Source organism: Myotis yumanensis, unplaced genomic scaffold (assembly GCF_028538775.1).
Source record: "Myotis yumanensis isolate MYYU_CA2020_CCGP unplaced genomic scaffold, mMyoYum1.0.hap1 SCAF_2, whole genome shotgun sequence".
Lineage (NCBI taxonomy): Eukaryota > Metazoa > Chordata > Mammalia > Chiroptera > Vespertilionidae > Myotis > Myotis yumanensis.
In genome coordinates, this window is record NW_027223753.1 from 67,176,269 (window position 1) to 67,200,214 (window position 23,946).

The 23,946-nt window shown below is 43.2% G+C and overlaps 1 protein-coding gene across 1 annotated transcript; it reads right to left on the bottom strand.

Moving 5' to 3' along the window:
• Window positions 1-1,330: 1,330 nt before the first annotated feature.
• LOC139003532 (guanylate-binding protein 1-like) lies at window positions 1,331-20,960 on the bottom strand. The gene is made up of 11 exons (XM_070405532.1): window positions 20,813-20,960; window positions 17,630-17,838; window positions 16,123-16,250; window positions 14,901-15,010; window positions 14,456-14,652; window positions 13,624-13,866; window positions 12,267-12,547; window positions 11,265-11,477; window positions 10,761-10,863; window positions 10,328-10,521; window positions 1,331-4,599 (listed from the first exon to the last, which is right to left on the bottom strand). The coding sequence occupies exons 2-11, from the start codon at window positions 17,817-17,819 to the stop codon at window positions 4,483-4,485; spliced, it is 1,776 nt and encodes a 591-aa protein (XP_070261633.1). The 5' UTR covers window positions 17,820-17,838; window positions 20,813-20,960; the 3' UTR covers window positions 1,331-4,482.
• Between the last annotated feature and the right edge of the window lie 2,986 nt (window positions 20,961-23,946).

The following is a 23,946-nucleotide window of genomic DNA, read 5'->3' on the forward strand; positions in this document are numbered from 1 at the left end:
GGTTTCTGCGCAGTTGCCCTGGGAGGCGGATTTCCAGGTTCCCAGGGAGAGCGCCCTCCGCTCCGGACTCCCAGGGAGAGCTGGTTGGGGGCATGAGTGCTGGCTGACCTCTGCGGTTGCCCCACCAGCCCCGATCTCCCCTGCCTGTGGCCCCGCTCCTCACTTCCTGATCTCAGATCAGGGGACCACAGGCACCTCAGTACCCAGTCCCCTGGGTGCCGCCATGTCTGTGGCCCTGCCCCTCCCTTTGCCATTGCAGATCAGAGGGCTGCAGGCATGGCTGCACCTGGTCCCCCCCGTGCAGCCGTGCCTGTGGCCCTGCCCCTCCCTTCATGATAGCAAATCAGAGGGCTGCAGGCATGGCTGCACCCTGGGAATGCACCCAGTGCCCAGGGTGCTGCTGTGCCTGCTGCCCCACCCCTCCCTTCACGATCACAGATCAGGGGGCTGCATGCCAGCTGGCACCCCTGGCCCCGGGGGTCCTGCACCCCGGCTCTCTCTTCCTCGGATCGCCATGGCGATCACCAGCACCCTGGGCAGGGGGTGTCACCTGGCCTGCTGCCGGGCTTTCCTATGCCAATCACTGGCTGGGGGGCGGGCTGCCTTTGCCTGCCCCCCAGCTCTTGCCTGCCACCATTCTTCTTGTCTTTCCCCTTTTACCTCCCATCATTGCGCCTATGTATGCAAATTAGCCGCCATCGTTGTTGGCAGTTAATTTGCATATCGCCCTGATTAGCCAATGGGAAGGGTATCGAAGTTATGGTTAATTACCATGTTTGTCTATTATTAGATAGGATAAGTCATCTCTTAATCCCTTGGCTTTGGAGGAAAAATAATGTACCCGATTAAGTAGGTACAAGTTTCTATTAGAACAGACACAGGACTGCAAGGGGTTTTCACAGGTGAATAAAATTTACATACAGCACCAAGGTCTCACAGTTCTATCTGCCATTCATATCCCATTCCTTTTGCTCAGTTCACCATAGATTCTGATTGAATCCAGCACGGACTCAGGGATGAGCCTTACACTGTGCATGCTGGGGTGTGCTAGTTTGGGAAGGTTGTCTATAGTGATGATACCTAGAAGGTGACCTTTGTTCAGCAGAATATATTAAAGAGTTGTTGAATATACAAAGGGAGGACAGAAACCTGGTTTGGAATAATGGACTAGTCACCTGGTCACCTATACTGCTGTACATAATAATGAATGGTAGTTAGGAATTGGAGATAGATTAAAAAGAAAAAGTCTTAGAGAGAAAAAAGGAGGCCTCAGAAGATGACAAGATTGACTAAATCACCACCACCACATGAGTGCAGGCTATATAACCTTCTTAAAAAAACTCAACCAGACTGGTTTATTGGGATATAGATCATATGCCATACAATTCACAAATTCAAAAGGTACAATGTAATGGTTTTATATATATTTGTGTAACCATTGCTATAATCAATGAGAAATTTTCATCACTCCACCAACTCCCCCAAAAAAACAACACATGAAACAAGAGGTCATCATATTGATTCCTGGTGAAGCCACATGTCTGGGTTGCAGGCTCAATCTCCAGCAGGCAGCCAATCTATGTATCTCTATCATTGATGTTTCTATCTCTCTATCCCTTTCTTCTCTTCTCTGTCTAAATATCAATAAAAACATTTAAAAATAATACAGAAATAAAATCATACTTCACATATTAAATATATACAATTATATTTATCAAAAAAGAGTTATGTCCATTTTTTCAACCTCATATAGTTATTTTAAATGCAAGATTTTTTTGTATGTATTATGAAAGTAAATTGATGCTTTCCAACCAGGCAATAATAGCTGTACACGTTACATATTTCAAATATCATAATAGACATTGTACATTTAACCACAGAAAGGCTGCCCAGGGTAACTATGTATCTATTAATCTATCTGCCTGCCTTCCTGTCTGTCTATCCACATGCACATTTGACTGGACTTACAGCAATTTAATATTAGCAGTGGTTACTTGAGTCAGTAAAAAATTTTTCACAATTTTTAAAAAGGTGTGGACTCCGTGTGTGGCTTCTGGCTAATAATGTTTGAATATGTCACTGCACAGGTGAGAATCCCTGTTAGAACCTGGTAGGAAATGCCCTTCTCAGGAAGGGTATGTTTCCTCTCTCAGTGTGACTTCGCCTCCGGAATTCCTGGTTCACATGCAGGACGGAGCGCTAAAGCTTTTAGAGGCCTCTCTCTTACAGGCTTTCTGCAGGCTCTCAGCTCCTGGAGGGTTTCAGTGGGGACTGCCCTTTGCCCCTTCAATTTGTCCTAGTGTGCAATGTCCTTTTGGCACTGCTGCTGGTAGCACAACATGCTTTCTGTCAGCTAGGTCCCCAGAGCAGGAATGTAAATCAACACTAGGTTCTGTAGGTCTATAAAGAAGGAATAATGAAGAAATACTTTATGGAGAAAGAGAGGGAGAGCGAGAAGACTGTACTCTAAATGGTACAGGATTTACATAACTATCCAATTCCTGTGATATTCAATATGATATTAAACAATCAAATGTTAAACTTTCAGGTAGAAGCATGAGGAATGGTGCTGGGATGATAAAATATTCATTAATTTGTTTACTTGTGTGTTTAAAAATTTTTATTGTGGGTTCCAGGAGCCCTTCTAGATGGCTGAGTTCGTGATAAACAAAATAGGTAATGTTCCTGCCCACTTGTATTCTAGTGGGGGAGACAAACAATAAACATGAACAAACTCTGGTGACAAAAGGTAGTGATAAAGTACTGTGAAGAGTAATAACAATATTGGCCACTAGATAGAACCCATTGCTTTCTTCATTTCTTTATTTCCTTACCAATCAACTCCACGAGACACTGTGAGCATGACACACTGTTAATTAAATAGGTTTTCTGGGGACAGGTGATAGGCACTGTCTATCTCTCCCTCCCAAATTGGATTTCTTTTTTCCACTAATTTACTGATAAAGGAAATATGGTTAAAACATACTAAGGAGCCACCTGAAATATGTTGGGGTAGAGGGATTAGAGAAACTCCTTCCTAAATCAGTAATCCTCTCCTTTCAATTTCTTGGGCATTAGTTTTCTGTATTATTTAATCTCTGTCTTCACCACTAGACTATGAGCTCCTTAAGAGAGGGACCACAACTATATTCCCACTCCTTGGCAGAATGTGATAGGTATTCAACCAATGTTTTTTGAATGAATGATCCCTGTAGACCAAGCAATGGCTGCTATTCATGAAGCCTCATCTAACTCCCTAGGGATTCTGTTTTGTACATAGTTTTTGGGGAAAACATCTCTGAGTAAGTTTTCCTGTCTTGTGTTTGATGAAATCCTGTCAAAAAAACTCACAGTGAGTGGGAAGGGTAGGATGTGTGTGTGTGTGTGTGTGTGTGTGTGTGTAGTAGGTATATTATGTGGCATTGCGTTCTGAGCCATATATTTTCCTCTTTCTGTTTGGATAAAAGCCTAACACACAATAGATACATATATTTAATTTATCTTTATTGTTGATAGTATTACAGCTATACCCCTTTTTTCCGATACCGATACCCCCCGTACCCTTTTGCCCTCCCTCCCCCCACAGTTGACATATTTTTAATGCTCAGCGAAACTTAACAAATACTAGGCACATGCTTTTGTCAGGGATAACTCTAAAAATAAGGGTCTTAAATCTTCTTCTCTACAATGAGTAAAAGGAACATCATAAAAACTACAAGGGAGTTGGAATCTATGGAAATTCATACATCATGAGTGACCCCATAATCTCTTGGTCTTAGAATGTTTTTCAGCATAGAAGATCATTTGCGTGTTTAGTTATATTTCTACCTAAGTATTCCATTTTCAAAAAACAACTATTGTATGTGGTATGGTTTTTTTAATTTTTGGTTTCCAATAGTCCATTGCTTTTATATAAAAATACAGTTGAAAGTGGATTTTTGTGTATTGACCTTGAATCTTACAACCTTGTTAAACTCACGTATTTGTGCCAAGAGTTTTTGTTGTTGCTGTTTTTTGCTATCTTGTTGTAGATTCCCAGGGATTTTTCTATGTGGATAATCAAAGTGTGTGAGAATAAAGGCAGTTTAATTTTATCCTTCCTTCCTTTCCTTTTCTTTACTTCTTCCTTCCTTCCTTCCTTCCTTCCTTCCTTCCTTCCTTCCTTCCTTCCTTCCTTCCTTCTTTCCTTCCTCTTTTCTTTCTCTCTTTCTCTTTTTCTCTCTTTCCATTATTGTAGGAAGCCTTTCATTATACTGTTTACCTGGAGAGGAGAGACTGCACATCCTTGCTTTTTTCCTGGGTTAGGGGCAAAGCCTTTCGTTTTCCATCATTAAGTATGTTAGGTGAAGGGTTTTCTGTAGATTTCTTTTATCAGCTTAAAGAAGGTCGTATTTTCTCAAGTTGTGACATTTTTCAAGTTTCTAAAACTGCTTGAGTTATGCCTTGGGTAGAGTGACCAGGGAATCTCTTTTCCTTCGGTCTTTAGCTTATGATACATCTTTTCCTGCTTCTTGCCATGTTACTCTTGAGATTCTCTATTTCTCTCTGAAGATGTCTGCTCTCATTTTGGAATCCTTCCTTTAGTAACATGGCCTGTTCCTAAAAAGGGACAAATAAAAAGTAAATCAAGTACAACAGTAAGCAAATCTCAACTTCTAGCTAGTTTCCACATTCATCATTCTTTTTTTTTTTTTTTAGTATTTAATTTCTTCTTGCAATTTTCTCCAACATAAATATTCATTACAAGAGGCTCAGTGCACGAATTTCAAGCAAAGGTGCAGTTCCTAGGCCTGGCCAGCGATTGAAGCACGAGTTTCTCGTATGGAAGGGCAGGTCCCAGCTGACCTCTGGGTCCTGGGCAGCATCTGGGGCCCCTCATAATCCCTTCCTCCTGAGTCATTGGTCCCTGCTTAGCTCCCTCAGTGCCATTGGTCACCATCTGCAGGGTGATTGGTGGGGTGATCAGGCCCCACTCGCACTCGCCTAGGCCTGGCGCCGCCCACTTATGTGGTTCTCCTCTCATTGGGGCCCATCGGGGCCAGCAGCAACTCCACTGCCACCCGCTACAAGCACTGGGTGGCCAACACCTCCATGTTCCGCGCTGCCCCATGGTGGTCAGTGCACACCATAGCGAGCAGCCGAACTCCTGGTCGAAATCCCAGTCAAGGGGACAATTTACATATTAGCCTTTTATTATATAGGATACTTTTACTTGGAAATCCTAGCTCCATGATTATTTATCTTAAGCCTCCTTTAGCTAAGAGAGATTTTGGCTTATACCTTCTAATATATTGCTAAACTTAAATTCCCATTAATTCTATACAACCTACGTGGAGAATCTTAATCATGTTTCTTTTCAAATCTTATAGACTCTTATACACACACACACACACACACACACACACACACACTCAGACTTTATATACATACACATGACAGAAATAAAAAATTCTCAAAATAAAAGGAAGCTTGAAGCTAACAGGAGGCTTGCTTGCTTCAGTGATGGAGGAAGCCAACGTTCCCTGCCTGTGGCTGCCGGCCTCTGAGCTTGCAGTTTGAAACATTGTTACAAATATAGAAGCTAAACAAAACCCCAGAAACCTGCTTTCAGCCACCCAGGATCTCAGAGCTGGAGTTGAAACAGTGTATCAATTATAGAACACAAACAAACAAGATACCTGCTTTCAGCAGCCGAGGCCTAAGAGTTGGAGCCAAGCCTCAGAGCTAAAGCTGGCCCAGAATTAAAAAAAAGAAAAAGAAAAAAGGAGCGGTTGGGAGCTTCAGTCACCCGCCAGCCTGAAAACAGCCCTCAGCCCCTCACCCAGACTGGTCAGGCAACCCAGTGGGGACTCCCACCCCAAAGGGTGTGTGACCAGCTGCAAACAGCCATCATCTCCTCACCCAGGCTGGCCAGGCACCCCAGTGGGGACCCCCACCCTGATCCAGGACACCCTTCAGGGCAAACCAGCCGGCCCCCACCTGTGCACCAGGCCTCTATCCTATATAGTAAAAAGGTAATATGCCTCCCAGCACTGGGATCAGCGGAGCCACGAGGCCTCCTGGCACTGGGATCAGCATGACAGGGGGCTGCACCCAAACCCCTGAATGCCCTGCGGCTCTGTGTGTGACAGGGGGCAGGGCCACAACCTCCCTATCCGCCCTGCTCTGTTCCTGACAGAAGAAGGCGCCCCAACCCCCTCATCAGCCCTGCTCTGTGCCTGATAGGGGGGAGCTCCCCAACCCCCTGATCGCCCTGCAGCTCTGTGTGTGACAGGGTGTGGTGCCCCTACCCCCTGATCGGCCCTGCTCTGTGTGTGACAGGGTGCAGCGCCCCTACCCCCTGAACGGCCCTGCTCTGTGTGTGACAGGGTGTGGCGTGCCAACCCTCCCCACGGGCCCTGCTCTGTGTGTGATAGGGTGCAGCGCCCTAACCCCCTGATTGGCCCTGCTCTGTGTGTGACAGGGTGGGGTGCCTGAACGCCCCCACCCCACGGGCCCTGCTCTGTGTGTGACGGGGTAGAGCCATAACCTCCCGATTGGCCCTGCCCTGAGTGTGACAGTGGCGGCGCCCCAACCCCCTGATCTGCCCTGCTCTGTGTGTGACAGGGGGTGGTGTCCCAACTCCCCTATCGGTCCTACTCTGTGCATGACAGGGGGGAGCTCCCCAACCCCCTGATGGGCCCTGCTCTGTGAGTGACAGGGTTCCGAGCCCCAACCCCCCTGATGGGCCCTGCTCTGTGCGTGACAGGGGATGGCACTGCAACCTCCCTATGGACCCTGCCTTGAGTGTGACAGGGGGCGGTGCCCCAACCCCCCAATCGGCCCTACTCTGAGCGTGACTAGGGGTGGCATCTCAACCTCCCGATCCGCCCTGCTCTGTGCATGACAGGGGGCGGCGCCCCAACTCCCCAATCAGCCCTGCTCTGAGCCCGACCAGGGGCTGCACCTAGGGATTGGGCCTTCCCTCTGCCACCCGGGAGCAAGCCTAAGCCAGCAGGTCATTATCTCCTGAGGGGTCCCAAACTGCGAGAGGGCACAGGCCAGGCTGAGGGACCCACCTCTCCCCCAAGTGCACAAATTTTTGTGCACCGGGCCTCTATTCCTATCTAATAAAAGAGAAACATGGTAATTAGCCATACATCCACTACCCTTCCCATTGGCTAATCAGTGAGATATGCAAATTAACTGCCAACCAAGATGGCGGCGGCAGCCATTCACTGAAGAGAACAGGAGGCTTGCTTGCTTCAGTGATGGAGGAAGCCAACATTCCCTGCCTGCTGCTGCCGGCTTCTGAGCTGCAACTATAAGCAACTATGTTGCTAATATAGAAACTAAACAAAACCCCAGAAACCTGCTTTAGTTAGCGGGGCTTCAGCCAGCCGGACTGCAACATTGTATCAAATACAGAAGGTAAACAAAGGCCAGAAACCTGCTTTCAGCAGCCGAGGCCTCAGAGCTGGAGCCAAGCCTCAGAGCTAAAGCTGGCCCAGAATTAAAAAAAAAAAGAAAAAAAGGAGAGGTTGGGAGCTTCAGTCACCCGCCAGCCTGAAAATGGCCCTCAGCCCCTCACCCAGACTGGCCAGGCACCCCAGTGGGGACCCCCACCCTGAAGGGGGTGTGACCAGCTGCAAACAGCCATCATCCTCTCATCCAAGCTGGCCAGGCACCCCAGTGGGGATCCCCACCCTGACCCACCCTTCAGGGCAAACCAGCCGGCCCCCACCCATGCACCAGGCCTCTATCCTATATAGTAAAAGGGTAATATGCCTCCCAGCACCGGGATCAGTGGAGCAGCGAGGCTTCCCGGCACCGGGATCAGCGTAACAGGGTGCAGTGACCAAGCCCCCTGTTCGCCCTGCGGCTCTGTGTGTGACAGGGGGCAGGGCCACAATCTCCCTATCCGCCCTGCTCTGTTCATGACAAGGGAAGGTGCCCCAACCCCCTAATCAGCCCTGCTCTGTGTGTGATAGGGGGGAGCTCCCCAACCCCCTGATCGCCCTGAGGCTCTGTGTGTGACAGGGTGCGGTGCCCCAACCCCCCAGCCTCCACGGGCCCTGCTCTGTGTGTGACGGGGTAGAGCCATAACCTCCCCATTGGCCCTGCCCTGAGTGTGACAGTGGCGGCGCCCCAACCCCCTGATCTGCCCTGCTCTGTGTGTGACAGGGGGCGGTGCCCCAACTCCCCTATTGGCCCTACTCTGTGAGTGACAGGGGGGAGCTCCTCAACCCCCTGATCGGCCCTGCTCTGTGTGTGACAGGGTATGGAGCCCCAAACCCCCTGTTGGGCCCTACTCTGTGCATGACAGGGGGTGGCACCGCAACCTCCCTATTGACCCTGCCTTGAGTGTGACAGGGGGCAGTGCCCCAACCCCCCAATCTGCCTACCCTGAGCGTGACTAGGGGTGGCATCACAACCTCCTGATCCACCCTGCTCTGTGCATGACAGGGGGCAGCGCCCCAACTCCCCAATCGGCCCTGCTCTGAGCCTGACCAGGGGCTGCACCTAGGGATTGGGCCTTCCCTCTGCCACCCGGGAGCAGGCCTAAGCCAGCAGGTCATTATCTCCCGAGGGGTCCCAGACTGCGAGAGGGCACAGGCCGGGCTGAGGGACCCCCTCTCTCCTCCCCGAGTGCACAAATTTTTGTGCACCGGGCCTCTAGTATCTAATCTAATAAAAGAGAAACATGGTAATTAGCCGTACAACTGCTACCCTTCCCATTGGCTAATCAGCGAGATATGCAAATTAATCGCCAGCCAAGATGGCGGCTAATTTTCATATGTCAGCTCCAAGCCATGGACTGAGGCTTTAGGCCTGGGTAAGGGAAGAGCCAGCCAGTGATCCTTGATGGTGGTGGCGGCCGGAACCGGGGTGCAGCCAGCCAGCGATCCTTGATGGCCACGGCGGCAGGGAGCTGAGGGTGCCCTGGCCCAGGGCTAATGCCTCGCCAGAGGCATTAGGCCTGGGCAGGGGCCAAACCAGCAATTGGTGTGAACTACAGAGGAAACACCTTTTCTGACTGCTGATTGGTTAAGCTCTCTGTATGCCACTGGTAATATTCTTAGTAACTTGGGTAATAAGAATACAAAAAGGTGATCTAGGGTTTTTTTTTACCACATTCCTGGAGAAAAAAGAAAGGTCTGCTGCTGGAGGGTTAAGAAATGTCATATCCTGTCCTAGCTGGTTTGGCTCAGTGGATAATGCCTTGGCCTGCCCAACGCAGATTCTGGGTTCAATTCTGACCAAGGGCATGTACCTAGGTTGCAGGTTCCTCCCTGGCTCCGGCCCAGGTCAGGGCTCATGCAGGAGGCAACCAATCAAAGTGTTCCTCTCACTTTGATGTTTCTCTCTGTCTTTCCCTTTCTCTTCCACATTCTCTCAAAATCAATGGAAACATATCCCCAGGTGAGGATAAAGAAAGAAAGAAATGTCATATCCTATGAAAGACACACCTTGAAAATGCCTAAAGAAAGTTGTCATTTTTTTCATGGTAAAGGGACTGGAGTCCGTGTTGATGAAAACACCTTGGTGGCTGCGGTGACTGGCAGTGGCTACAACAGTGCGGTGAAGGGGCTGGTGCCTTCCCCTGATCAGCCCGGTCGACTCCCACAAAGGGAGGCCAGACTGTGGCTTAGGCCCGCTCCCCAAGGGGAGCAGGTAGTAGGACATCCCCTAGGGCTCCCAGTATGTGATAGGGGACAAGCTAGGCTGAGGGAACCACCTCCCCAGTGCACAAATTTTTGTGCACCGGGCGCCTAGTATATATATAAAAGCCCAAATGACCATTCGAATGTTTGACTGTTCAACTGGTAGCTATGATATGCACTGACCACCAGGGGGCAGATGCTCAATGAACAGGCATGAAAACATGGAACGGACTGATGAATCTCTGAGGAAACAGGGAAGGGCAGAGCGTGGGAAGAGATTAACCAAAGATCTTATATGCATACTAGAGGCTGGGTGCATGAATTTGTGCACTGGTGGAGTCCATCTGTGGGGATCAGGTTGAAAGCGGCAATCTGACATTTCCCGAGGGGTCCCAAATTGCGAGACGGTGCAGGTCAGGCTGAGGGACCCTACATGTGCACGAATCCATGCACCAGAACTCTATTGTATTGATAAAGGACTGGATGTGAGATAATGGACAATAAAAATTTTTAAGAACCAGACATAGGCAGGCTCCAAGTCAGGCAGACAGACAGGGATTGAAAAGTATAAGTGGGCAAGCAAGGTCCTTCCGGGTTTTGTGTTCTAACAGACACACAAACAAGTCAGGAAGAGTGGAGAGAAAACAGAAAAAGAGAAACCTCAAAGTGATGTCATTAAATACCTTAAGTTTAAGAGCCAGAACCCTCTCTTGCTCTGCTTTTAACTCAGCCCTCTCCTGCTCCATCTTCTCAGTCAATTGTTTCAGATGTTCCTGATAACTTCTTTCTTTCTCCTCCATCATCTGCTGATTCTTCTTTTGCATCTCCTCCAGCATTTTTGCTGCAGCCTCTGCAGATTCAGCTTTCACACGTTGCACTGCCAGGAGGAAAGGAAGAAGACAAATTCATGTGGGTGACCGCCTTGCTTTTTCCTCTTGGTGAACGTATCTGTTATTGGTGCTGCTGACTGCATATGCCCCACTAAGACTGACTTTGGCTAGTAATAGGCATTTTTGCTCATCTGGCTCTTGTTAAAGGAACCCAGGTTCTCAAAGCCAAATTATTTAAACTTTTAAAAGCTGTTGAGGCTATCTAGTCTCTTGACTTGCACCTCACCTTCGATCTCTTTTTCCTTTTCTGTGAGATTCTGGTCTGTCTGTAGAATTGCATCAATCACAGACTCCTTGGAGCTCAGGTATGCGTGAAGAACTTCTTCACTCTAGGACCCAGAGAAAATGGCATTAGTAATAGGAAATCGCAGGAAGCACTTATTCCTATTTGCCCACCATCGTTTCCTGTAGGAATTGCTTCGCTTGGCCCTGGTCCTTGTGCTGGTCAAGGGGCCCCTGTCACAGGGTGGGTACATGCTCCAGGTTAGCCATGCCTAGCACCTTATGAAGCAGAAACCTTTGAAAGTGACTGATATAAATATAGATTGAGAGTCTCTGTTCTCTGATGAGGGCTCTACTTTTGGAGCTGTTGGTGCTGTGGTCCCATATGGGGTGAGGAATGAAGCCATCGTGGAGAGAGCAGATCCAAGAAAGGAGGTGGAGGGAGACTGGGAGGAAGGGAAGTGTGGGGTTTAGGGGAGCAACAGAGGGACAGATAAATGCTGTTTACCTGTATTCCCTTCTTCGGTGCCTCAAGATACTTTTTCTTCAGCTCCTGCACAGTCTGTATTAAGAGACGATATCCTCCTGATTTAGAATAAACCCCCTGCTTTATATCTTCTTCTAAAGAATGGAAGATATCCTTAAGTAAAGCTGAGCAGCGATCCGATGATGCTTTCATATTCTCTTTATAAAAGTCATCTCGCCTTTTTTCTAGGTGGGCCTTTAATGTGAAAATAGGAAGTAGAAAGAGTACACAGAAAATGTTAGCTTGACCTCCGGATTTTTGGAACTAACAGGCACCTCAGCAGGACCACATCCTTCCTCCTGATCCTGTCTTTCTGTTGAAGACCCTTTCTCTTGGAGGTGAAGTTCATGGCAGAGATTTCTGGCTTTATGTTAGCATTTATGCTACCTATATGCCCATCATAGTGTGCCATGGCCTTTTGCACTGCAGCCGACTTCTCTATCTGGGCCGAGGCCATGACTGCGTTCTCCATGCAGGGCAGGTCCCCACTGCTGATGGCATTGACATAGGTCAGGACTAGGTTCTGTAGTCCCACATATACACCTTTAGAAAGAAACTTCTGCTTTTCAAATTGGACCAGCGATTGTATATGGAAGAAATGTGACTCAATGTAAGCCTGCTCAAGATAACTAAGACTACATCTTTCTTTGCTTTTGGTTATAATATTAAATCTGTCTGGTACCAACAAGCTTGTACCTTGATGAGAAGCTCTGATTGTTACCTGCATGCATTTAACTAAATTATGAGAAAGAGGATTAGTTTATGCATTATAGGAAAAAAAAGTGCAAACTTTAAGTCAATCAAAATAATATTGGTTCTTCAATTCAATTGCAAATCTTGCGTGAATTTTGGGACACTCTATATAATAATAACAAATAGTGGTTTTTGTCATTTTGAAGTCTAGTAAGAATTCCTTCTCTTTATTTTCTAGTAGTATTTTGCTTTCTGAAACCCTAATCCATATAAACATAAGAAAAAAATTACCGCTAATTCCTTTTGAAATAAATGGTCTACATCCTTGAAGGAATTCTTCATGAAGACTTCAATGGCCTCTTTCTCACTGGCCATGTGCAGGTCCAGGAGCTCTTGGAGGGTTTCTGTGGGCAGTTCAACCTTCTCACTCATCTGCTGGTCATAGTGGGCAATGGCCTTTTGCACTGCAGCCGAGTTCTCTATCTGGGCCAAGGCCAGGACTGCATTCTCCATGCAGGGCAGGTCCCCACTGCTGATGGCATTGATATAGGTCATCACCAGACTCTCCAGCCCTACAAATAGAGAACAAAAGATAACATTTGTTGTAGGTGGGGTGAGGAAACAGTCCATCCTCTATAAATCTGATGGTATCTCTCAACACTCATTTGGCTCACAGCATCTGTGTCCTTGGCATCACCTAGAAGTTCTCTGGAAATGCAGACTCTCAACTTTTGCTCCAGATCAACTGAATTAAATCCTCTTCTGACAAGATCTTGGGTGATATGGACACATATCAAAGGGTGAGAACTTCTGTTCTAGACACCATAGACCTGTGTTTATTGAGTGCATGTGCTTTACCCTAAGCACCATTAGGATAGGAAACGTACCTCTCATTTATGTCTCTATCATCAGTTCTGTTCCATGGTAAGCATTTATAAAATCAGTATTTGTGAAAAAATTAAAAAGAAGTCCTCTGCCCTGGCCAGGTGGCTCAGTTGGTTGGAGCATTGTCCCATGCACCAAAAAGTTTTAGGTTGATTCCTGGTCAGGGCACACACCTAGGTTGTGGATTCAATCCCCAGTTGGGGCGCATGCAGTCGGCAACTGATTAATGTTTCTCTCTCACATCGATGTTTCTCTCTCTCTCTCAAATTCATTGAAAAATATCCTTGAGTGAGGATTAAAATACTCAAATTTAAAAAGGAGTCCTCCATTTCATATATTCTAGCTAAACACTGTCCAAGAGAACTTTCTGTGATGATGGTAGTATGCTATATGTGCTGTCCAATATTGGAGCCACTAGCCATGTAATCAGAATTGTTAATTTTATTTAATTCTCATTAATCTATATGTAATTTTAGATAAATGTTGCTACTACACTTGTCTAGTAGCTATCATATGGGATAGTACAGGTCCAGCTTATTGGGGCAATTTTAAACAATAAGAGCTTCTTTATTTGTCCTTTTCTATCTTTTCTCACCCACGAAATCTGACTAATAAAATCTACTCCGTATTAGAAATGTGTGTCATCTAGATGTATCACAGTAATAGTTGTAGATTTGCATTTTTCAAAGCTGAAACTAGGTGGATGCTATTCCACCTTTCTTTAATCTTAACAGTGAGAGTAATGACAGGGAAGTGGACTCACGGGGTCCATTGACCTGGATGCCTCCTGAAAGAGTTTTGACTTTGGAATTGCTAAAGATGTAGGAACAGAAGTCAGCAGCTTGTTGCACAAATTCGGGGTCCAGCTCATCATCATGCATTGTCTCCAGTTGGCCTAGCTTCTTCCGATGAGTGGGCCGATCAAATATAAAGCATTTCTTTTTGGGGAAGAACTTTCGGATACAAAGTCGGGGCAGGTTAAAATTTTTATCTTTGGGACTGGTACCTGGAGAAAGATAAAAAAGGGGCTTTGCTTAATATATCGGCTTGGAAACTTTTTCTGTAAATGGTCAAATGGTAAATATATTAGGCTTTGTGGGTGAGGTGGTTTCTTTTCCCCAAGTATTCAATTCTGCTATTTCAGCATGAAAGCAGACATGGGCAATCTACATATTATTCATCCACTAAAACCTGTTTGTAAGATAGCTGGCAGGCTGCATTGCCTGTGGACTATAGTTTGCCAATACTTGCCCTACCGCATTATCATGCTTTAATCTATTTTCTTTAAATAAATGCCAATTCTACTCCATATTCTTTGGCTAATTACAGCATCATAAACCCTAAGCAGGGAGATAAAAATCAATTTGATCACAGTACAGGGAAAGGTGAAAGAAAAAGAAACTTGCTCTCAGAACAAGGGAGAAGATAATTCAAAATCAAATCTATGAATTTAGATATTAAACAAGCATTAAATCTTAGAACTAGGCAGCTGAGAAGTAGAAAACTATACATGTAAAAACACTAAATAGAAAAATAAAAGATGATGTTTTCTAATGGCTTGTGGTTCCCAATAATCAGTTCTCAGTCCCCTTTACCTTGCTTGAGTTTGAGTGAAATCTGCAGGTACTCGTCTGCTGAGATGGGTTGCCCATCTGCTTCCAATTCTAGGGAAAAATCCCTCAGTGTCCACACAAAATCTGGAAAGAAGCTCACAAAGTCAGCTGAATCCTCAACCTCATTTGCATCAGGTGAAGATTTTGCCCTTATTTTATCTGTCAGCTCTGTCACATAACTGAGTAGCAAACTAAGGAAAAATGGTGTAAAAGAACAGTGCCCCTCATGCCATATTAATCCCACATATTCCAAACCTTTGTTTTGGCTTTGCTTCTAACACAAGTGTTAATTCTTCCTGCCCTTGAGTTATTTTTCATACTTTCTCTTTTTGTGCTTGATTCGCCAGGATTCACATTCAGGGAGCTGGTATTTAGGTAGTAGTTTCCCCTCTGATTTTGATGCTGTTCTGGACCACAAAAAGGATACTGCAGCTGGTCCATGGCCTGCTGGTTTATGGTCCCCATGCTATTGTACACAAAGGTGCTGCTCAGCAGTATTGCCAGGGCAAAGATCCAGGAGTCATTTTGGTTGTCACCCTGGAAATCAGAGCACATTGGGCCAGGATTATGTTTTATTCTCATGGCACTTTCCAGATCAGCAGTAGTAAACAGGTGCTCATTTAGTTGAGTGGCTTTTTTTAGATTAATGTCTTATAAGAAGAAAACAAATCCAAATGAAAATGGTTGTTAGTAGGACTTGGACTTTGAATAGTCTTCTGATTAGTGTTTTTGGTTACACTGATTCTCACTAGGTCCTCTTATGACCATTCGCAGATAATTGCAAAACAAACAGTCCAGATTGGTGGGCACTCTAAAGCCTTAAATGTAGTTTAATTTTCTCTATGTTTTTACAGCAAAATTGACTTATGTAAGAGTAATAATACTTATAGCTATTTTATCTAGTCATTATTATTCACCTAACACTTTCCACTCCTATTAAATAGTCAAAACAATACTATGAGGCAAATATAGACTGTTGGCATCGGTTTTACAGATCAGAAAGCTGAGGGTAAAAGAAGTGAAATAATTTGCTAAAGCCACCATGTTATTGACAGAGTTTATATTTAAACAACAATTTAGGACTTCTGAACATTAATCCTTAACTCAAGTTTTCTGCAGGTTAGGACTCATGGCTGATTTTGTTTGTGGTACCTTTATGCATCTGTGTTAACTGGCTTAGCTTATAGCCCCGTGTTGGTGAAACTTTTGAGCTCAGCATTTTGAAAAACCCTAACTTAACTCTGGTGCCATGTCACATATAGATATTTTTGATATTTGCAACCATAGTAAAACAAAGATTTATATTTTTGATATCTATGTTATATATTTAAATGCCATTTAACAAAGAAAAATCAACCAAAAAAATGAGTTCGCATGTCACCTCTGACACGTGTGTCATAGGTTCGCCATCACTGTTACAGCCTCTTGTTAATAATTAGAATACTATCTAATGACCACTATAGTCTTCTATGATTCCGCCTTACATTTTCATGATCCCTGATTGCAAAACTTGGTCTCTTAGCACATAAACAGAAATGAAAAAAAACACATATGGTTTAGTGCCAGCTCTTATCTGAATAAAAATTAAATAGTGTAGAGAATACCCAGAAGTGAAGGGATTGTTCCCAAATTGAATCTTCAACACTTACCTTCTCTACATCTCCCAGCCCCTCAGTGTCAAGCAGAACTAGGGTGTGGTTTGGTTTCTTAGGGTGAGGCACACACCACATCCAGATGCCTTTGGTGTGAGACTGAACCGTGGAGCCCAGAGAGAAGCCTCAGGGGGAGAGGAGAAGCCAGAGGGAGTGGAGTTTTAATAGCAGATATGTCTTAAAATGGAGATAAAAGCTAACATAATCAAGGTAAGAAGAGAGAAAACAAAACTACAACCAGTTGCCTGGCTGGCACTGGCTCAGTGGTTGAGCGTTGACCTATGAACCAGGCGGTCATGGTTTGATTGAGGGTCAAGGCACATGCCCTGGTTGTGGGCTCCATCCCCAGTATGGGGTGTGCAGGAGGCAGCTGATCAATGATTCTCTCTCAACATTGATGTTTCTATCTCTCTCTCTCCCTCTCTCTCTTTCTCTCTGAAATCAATAAAAATATATTTAAAAAACAACTAGAACCATTAGTAATTTACTGAGAAACAGAGAAATTCAAATATCCAATACACAAAAACATTCAACACCTTTTTATTATAAAAACAATTAACAAATTAGGACAAGAAAACTAATGCAACATAATAAAGGCCATATATATTAAAAGCCTTCAGTGAACATCTCATTCAATGGAAAGCTTTCCTTTTACAACAATTAACCAAAATAGTTCAAAGACCTATATGTAAGAGCTAAAACTATAAAACTCCTAGAAGAAAACGTAGGGGGAAAGCTTCATAATATTGAATTTGGAATGATTTCTTGGATATGATACCAAAGAATAAACAACAAAGGAAAAATAGATACGTTGGGCTTCAAAATTAAAGCTTTTGTGGATCAAAGGCTACTATCAATAGAGTTTAACAAGTATCCTATGTAATGGAGGAAAATATTTCTTAGTTAAGGGATGGATATCCAGAATATATAAAGAAGTCCTACAATGCAACCCCAGGAAACAAACAACTTAATTAAAAGATGAGCAAAGGACTTACTTGAACAGACATTTCCTTAAAGAAAATATACAAATAACCAGTGAACACATAAAAAGATGATTAACATCACTAGTCATTAGGGAAATACAAATCAAAACTAAAATGAGATACTATTTCACACCCATTAAGATGATCACTCCAAAAAAAAAAAAAAAAAAGTAAGAGGCAGTGAGAATGTGGAAAAATTAAAATCCTGTGCATTTCTGGGAGAAATGTAAAATGCTACAGTTGCTATGGAAAATGATATGGCGATTCTTTAAAAAATTAAATATAAAATTCTAGGAAAGGAATACAAATTTATGCTTTTAAAAGAAATTAAGGCAAAGTGGGAAGAGACAGTGAGTTGACTCTTTCAGATTATAGTAAAGATAAGAGCATAACTATAGATTAAAAGTTAGCTTTCAATATTCCTCTACATCTCTAACTTGCTTTTCCTGTAATACCATACTCCATGTTGGGAGTGTGGGTAGACAGAAGGGATCTGGCAGAGCTTAGCTGGTGCCCCTCACCTTTTTGCTGCCCAGCCAGCTTGTTCATCAGGTAGGATTTGCCTGTGCGGTAGAGACCCACAATGGCCACCACCACAACAGGCTGTGTAATGGCAGACAGGATCTTCAAAGCTTCTGGATTAACCACTAGTCGGGTGTTAGTGTTCTCAATGAGGCACACCGGGCCTGGCATGTGGATGTCTGAGGCCATGTCCAGGGTGTCACCTTATCTGCAAGTGAGGAGATGGGATGGATTAGAATTTCCATTCTAAGCAGATCAAGAACTTTCACCAGGTTATTTTGATCCAGAAGGTAGAGTCATAAAATTCCCCAACATGGCCAAAAGTTCTGTGTCAACAGTGAGATGGATGAGGGCAAGATTTGTATTATTTTAGAAAGTTACAGAAGTTCAATTGAAATAGTTCATTAAAAAAAGAGTGGCAAAGTGGTTGAGCATTAGCCCATGAACCAGGAGGTTATGGTTCAATTCTCGGTCAGGGCAAATCCTGAAGTTGCAGGCTTGATCCCCAGGGGGATCCATGCAGGATGCAGCTGATCAATGATTCTCTCTCCTCATTGATATTTCTCTCTCTCTCTCTCTTCCCCTTCCTCTCTAAAACCAATAAAAATACATTTTAAAAAAATTGGTATGATAAGGATATCAACATTTAACCACTTTCATGAACAAAATCTTTAATTTATCATAGAAAACTTTCTTTTTAGATTCTCATTACATTTTTTGACGAGAGCCCAGCTGGTGTGGCTCAGTAGTTGAGCATCAGCCCATGAACCAGGAAGTCACAGCTCAATTCCTGGTCAGGGCACATGCTCTGGTTATGGGCTTGATTCCCAGTAGGGGGCCCACAGGAGGCAGCTGATCGATGTTTCTCTCTCATCACTGATGTTTTCATCTCTCTTTCCCTCTCCTGTCATCTCTCTAAAATCAATAAAAATATATTAAAAAAAATTTTAAACTAGACAGTAAATGTAAAATAGAATAGGATTTGGAGGGTAGTTTACATCCTGGCTATATGTAAGAATTTCAATATTTATTCATTAATTCTAGTATGAAAAAAGACTTTTGTGAATATATGTTTCATCATTTGATGTATGCTTTTGGGACAATTTTCACAGATTTGTTGTTGTTGTCAATCCTCACCCAAGGATTTTTTTCCAGTATTTGTTAAAGAGAGTGGAAGGGAGGGGGAGAGAGACAGAGAAACATCAAAATGAGAGAGACACATTGATTGGTTGCCTCCAGCATATGCCCTCACCAAAACCTTTCAGTCTGTGAACTGACACTCTAACCACTGAGCAAACTGGGTAGGGCATTTTTTCACAGGTTTGAAATATGTATTTTTTTCTACTAGTTGTGCTTATTTTGCAGAAGTGAAGGTTCACAGAACTGCTTATACTGCTATTCTGGAAGTGGAACTAATATAACTTACATTTGAAAATTTTATAAAAATGTATGACTGTATGAAAAACATGACTAGGACCTGCCCAAAGCCTTGGTATGGGCTTGTGCAAGCAAGGGGCCCTATACTTCAACTTCATTAGCTTCACAAAAAATTAGCCTCAACTAAAAGGGGGTAAGACTGCACAACTGCAAATACTGAATGTTGCCAAAAACCATGTTTGTGTATTCATGTGTGTGGTGTAAGGGAACCAAAGACTATGAAATATGGATTAAAAGATCAGGAGAGCTAAGGAGAAGGTTGTTCGATGAAAATATATTTCTAATCATACACTTGTAGATTTTCTGTTTTGTTCTGTTTCTCCATTTGGTAGACGAGAAGGAGAAGCAGGAAGAAAACAGGAAGGGAGAAAACTGGGGAGAGAGAGGGAGAGGAAGAACTGAAAGGAGAGAGAGATAGGGTTGTCAGAGAAATAGGTGATGAGTAAAGTTCATCAAGGAATTCAGAGGCAGTTTCCAGAAAGCAAGAACAAAACTGCTTGAGAGCACAGAGAGATCAGGTAAACCAAATGTTGGCTTTAGCGATGCAGGTTCTTTTAAGAGAAAACTTTTTAGTAAAGTAGTGGGGCCAAATTCTACTTGTAAGGGGTAAGAAAGAAGTCGGCCCTAAGAAATTGGACCTAGTGAACCGCGGCTATTTTTCATTTTATTTTATTAAAAAATTGTTATTTTTCAATTATAGTTGACAATATTATGAGTTTCAGCGTACCCAGTGGTTCTCAACTTTCTGGCCCTTTAAATACAGTTCCTCATGCTGTGACCCAACCATAAAATTATTTTCGTTCCTACTTCATAACTGTAATGTTGCTACTGTTATGAATCGTAATGTAAATATCTGATAAGTATGATGGTCTTAGGCGACCCCTGTGAAAGGGTCGTTCGACCGCCAAAGGGGTCGCCACTCACAGGTTGAGAACCACTGGTTAGACATTTGTTTACCTTAAAAGGATCCCGTCTATGGGTCTAATACCTATCTGTCAGCATGCAAAATTATTACAATATTATTGACTATATTCTTTTTGCAGGAGTTTACCTCCCTGTGACTGTTTTGTAACTGCCAATTTGTATCCCTTCCCCTTTTTCACCCAGCCTCCATCCAGCAACCAGAACACGGATTACTTCTAAAGGAAGTAATCTAGTCCAACTTTGGAACAAAGCTCATCTATATGACTAAAATGTATGGTGTGTTCGTGAATCTTCATCTTTCACTCTGAGTTTCAGGTTTTTCTTTCTTCTTTTTTAACAGTGTCAGGTGGCTGTTTACGCTGCATCTCATTATCTATGCTTCTTTTTTCACGAAAATAACGTATTTATAGCCCTTTCAGTGTGTCAGCTGCAGTCAGATCAGAACTGAGCAAGTTCCATAAAAACAACAGTAATTTAACTGTGTCTGCAGCCAGCACAATATTGGCCAAAAGAGAAAGACAATTATAATGCATTTCAAACTCCGAGCTTAGCCCCATGTCTGCTGCTGCCTAATTCCTCCAAGCGCAGTAGTGACACTTAGGGATGCGCTGCCACCTGATATCACCGGGATTGCACCTCACTGCCTGTCCCACGCGGGCTCTGCTGCAACCTATCCTCATGCTCATCGTTCTTTGGAAAATGAACTGACCCTTGTAAATCCTCCCCACCCTGCCCCAACCTTATCCTGGACTCCATTTCTCAGAGTACAGTCCTTTAGAGGTGGAGAGAAAGCTGCTTTGATGAGAAAATAAAGTTCTTACCTTTTTTTCCCCCCCGCAGTGTCGGTTGCAGTGGTTTGTTACTTCTCTGCCTTTTACTGGATGGTTGGGCTTTTATTTCCCCTCTGATGTGATGTGACTTTCTGGAATTCAGAAAACACTTTAATTAGAAGTGAAGGGTTTTAAGTAATGTGAAACCGAAAGCACTGGCTACAAAGCAGTGACTCAACAACCATAAAAGGGAGTATCTGAAAGCTCAGCAAATGGGAGGGTTCCTGGATTTTACAGGATTTCTTAACTAGTTCAGTTTGACAAAAGCCCCTTCCTGGCTCCTGATGAGTGTGGTCCACAAGATGTGGCTTCCTCTTCCCTCTTTCAAGCAGGGTAAGGTGTGTCACTGGGACAGCCAGGTCACCAGTATTTCTCATCCGCTCCAACACTGAGTTGCAGATACTGGAGCCTGTGGCTCCCAACGTGCACCCAGCCCCACTCACAGAGTGAAGGCTATAGCTGATGCACAGCAGGCTGAGATTGCCTGGCCTGATCACCCTCCCTTTGGCTCACTTGTAGGAAGGAGTTTCCAAGCTGGGAGAGTCACGTGGGGAAGACCACAGGCTACCACTCCTGCCCAGGGAGGAGCAGTGGCTCAGAGATATTTGTCCAGGGAGAGAGGCAGTGCATCATCACAGAGATCTCTGAAGTCCTCCCCCAAAGACCTGATTTTATTGAAACAGTCTGGGGACTTGAGGAAACTTTATTGCTAGCAAATTGACTTTACAAACAACAGAAAAGGAGACTTTCAGGCAGGAAGCAAGTGACTTCAGATGGTAACACAAACCCATATGGAAAAATAAGGAATACCAGTAAGGGAATTGTGTAATTATAAAAGACAGTATAAATGCAGGTTTATTTTCCGTTCTCCTCTTAACTGGTTTAAAAAGCAATTGTATACAACAATTTTATTGCAGGGCCCATGACATACTTAAATGTAATATATTTCCCATTATGACACCTGATAGTAAGGTGAACTCATAGGAATAAAGAGAACCAGAAATTGTAAGTCAGAAAGTTAATATAACAAGCCCTATACATTTATTCTTTCTCCTTCAGCTTCTTTCAAGACATAAAATTATATAAGCTAATAACTTTCAAAATATATTGTTGGGGTTGTTACATATATAGATGTAATTTGTAATATATATGTAAATAATAACACTAAAAGGGGGTGAGAAGGAATAGAGTTACAGGAGTAATAGTTCTGTATCTCACTGGAATTAATTTAGCATAAATTTGAGGTATATTCTTCTTCCTTTTAATTTTATTGAATTTATTGGGGTGACATTGGTAAATAAAATTACATAGGTTTCAAGTGTACAATTCTGCAATACATCATCTGTATATTGTATTGTACACCCAAAGTCAAGTCTCCTGCCATCACCATTTAGCCTCCTTTATCCCCTATACCTTTCCACCCCCTTTGCCTCTAGTTATCATAATACTGTTGTCTGTATATATGAGTTTGGGGTTTTTTTTTCTTCTTAATCTCTTCACCTTTTTCACTCACTCTCTCAATCCTGGTCACTTCCGAGGTCCTGGAGAGTATTATGCTAAGTGAAATAAGCCACTCAGAGGAAGACAAATACCATGTGATTTTACTTGTATGTGGAATCTAATGAGCAAAATAAACTAACAAACAAAATAGAAACAGCATCATAGATACAGACAACAGACTAAAGTATATTCTGAGAAATATATATATATATATATATATATATATATATATATATACACACACACACACACACACATACATGCCCTGGAGCACCACTAAGAAAACAACAGATCTCAATTAATATCCTTTACGTTAGGACACTGTAAAATAAGAACAACCTAAATCCAAAGCAAGCAAAAAGAAAAAATATCATTCATAAATGATATTAATGAAATAGGTAATGGGAAAATATACAAAAAAAGCAGTGAAAGCAAAAGCTGGTTTTTTGAAAAAATAAGCAATTTTGACAAACTTTTAGCTAAACTGGCCATGAAGAAAAGACAGGAGACTCAAATTGCTAAAATCAGGAATGAAAGAGGGGACATTACTATTGACGTCACAGAAATAAAAGAGATTATAGGGCAATACTATGAATAACTGTATGCCAAAGAATTAGATTAAAAATGGACAAATTCCTAGAAGGACACCAAGTACTGAAACTGTTTCATGAAGAAATAGCTAGAAGGAGAAAAAGAAGGAGGAGGAGGAGGAGGAGGAGGAGGAGGAGGAGGAGGAGGAGGAGGAGAAGAAGTAGCTCATCTGAATAGACTTGTAACAAGAGGTTGGAACCTGCCACCAAGAAAAGCTCAGGCCCAAATGGCTTCACTGGTGATGTCTACCAAATACTCATTCCTCACAAACTTGGCCAAAAATATAAAATTCCCTTAATGTTATTTTACCACATATTTACTTTTTCTGTCTAAACTATTTGAGAGTTACAAACATAATGCCTCAATAATCCACTATATATTGCCTTAAAAAATTAAGGAAGAATAATTTTTTAAGGAAATATATACAACTTCTGCTTCCAATTACATAGTCCATTTCCTTCTGTATTAGCCATCTGCTGATATCTGTGTAGATGTCTGTCTGGTTGAATGAAGCATGTGTTTGTGATGGACAAGTTGTTTGTCTCACAGAACTTCATGAGCTGTTTTCCTGCTTTGTTTCTGACCCCGAGTCTAAAATTTCCAATGACATTTGATCTGCTTTATTTCCTACTTGTGCATTCTAGTCACTGATTGTTATCAGCATGTCTTGTTTTGATTTGTGATCAATTTCTTCTTATATACTTGCATAAAAGCATTCAATTTCATTTTATTCATCTCAGTAAAATGAAAAAGGAAGAAAGGAGAAAAAAGAATTGGAAAATTCAGCAATGGTTTGCCATGTCCTTCTGCTGTGCAGTGTGTGGTCCAAACCCCATGTGTGCTGGGCACCTGGTGTTGAAACAGAGGTACTCCATCTTGCTACCATAATCTCTATTTTGTAAAAACTGCTGTTTGATATTTTAACACTGCTCTTCTTGACTTCTGTAAACATGGTTTCTTGCTTGAATAATAGGGAACATAAACTCAACTATCTCACCTTGCAAGCCACTCCATCGCCATCCCTGGCTACTCCC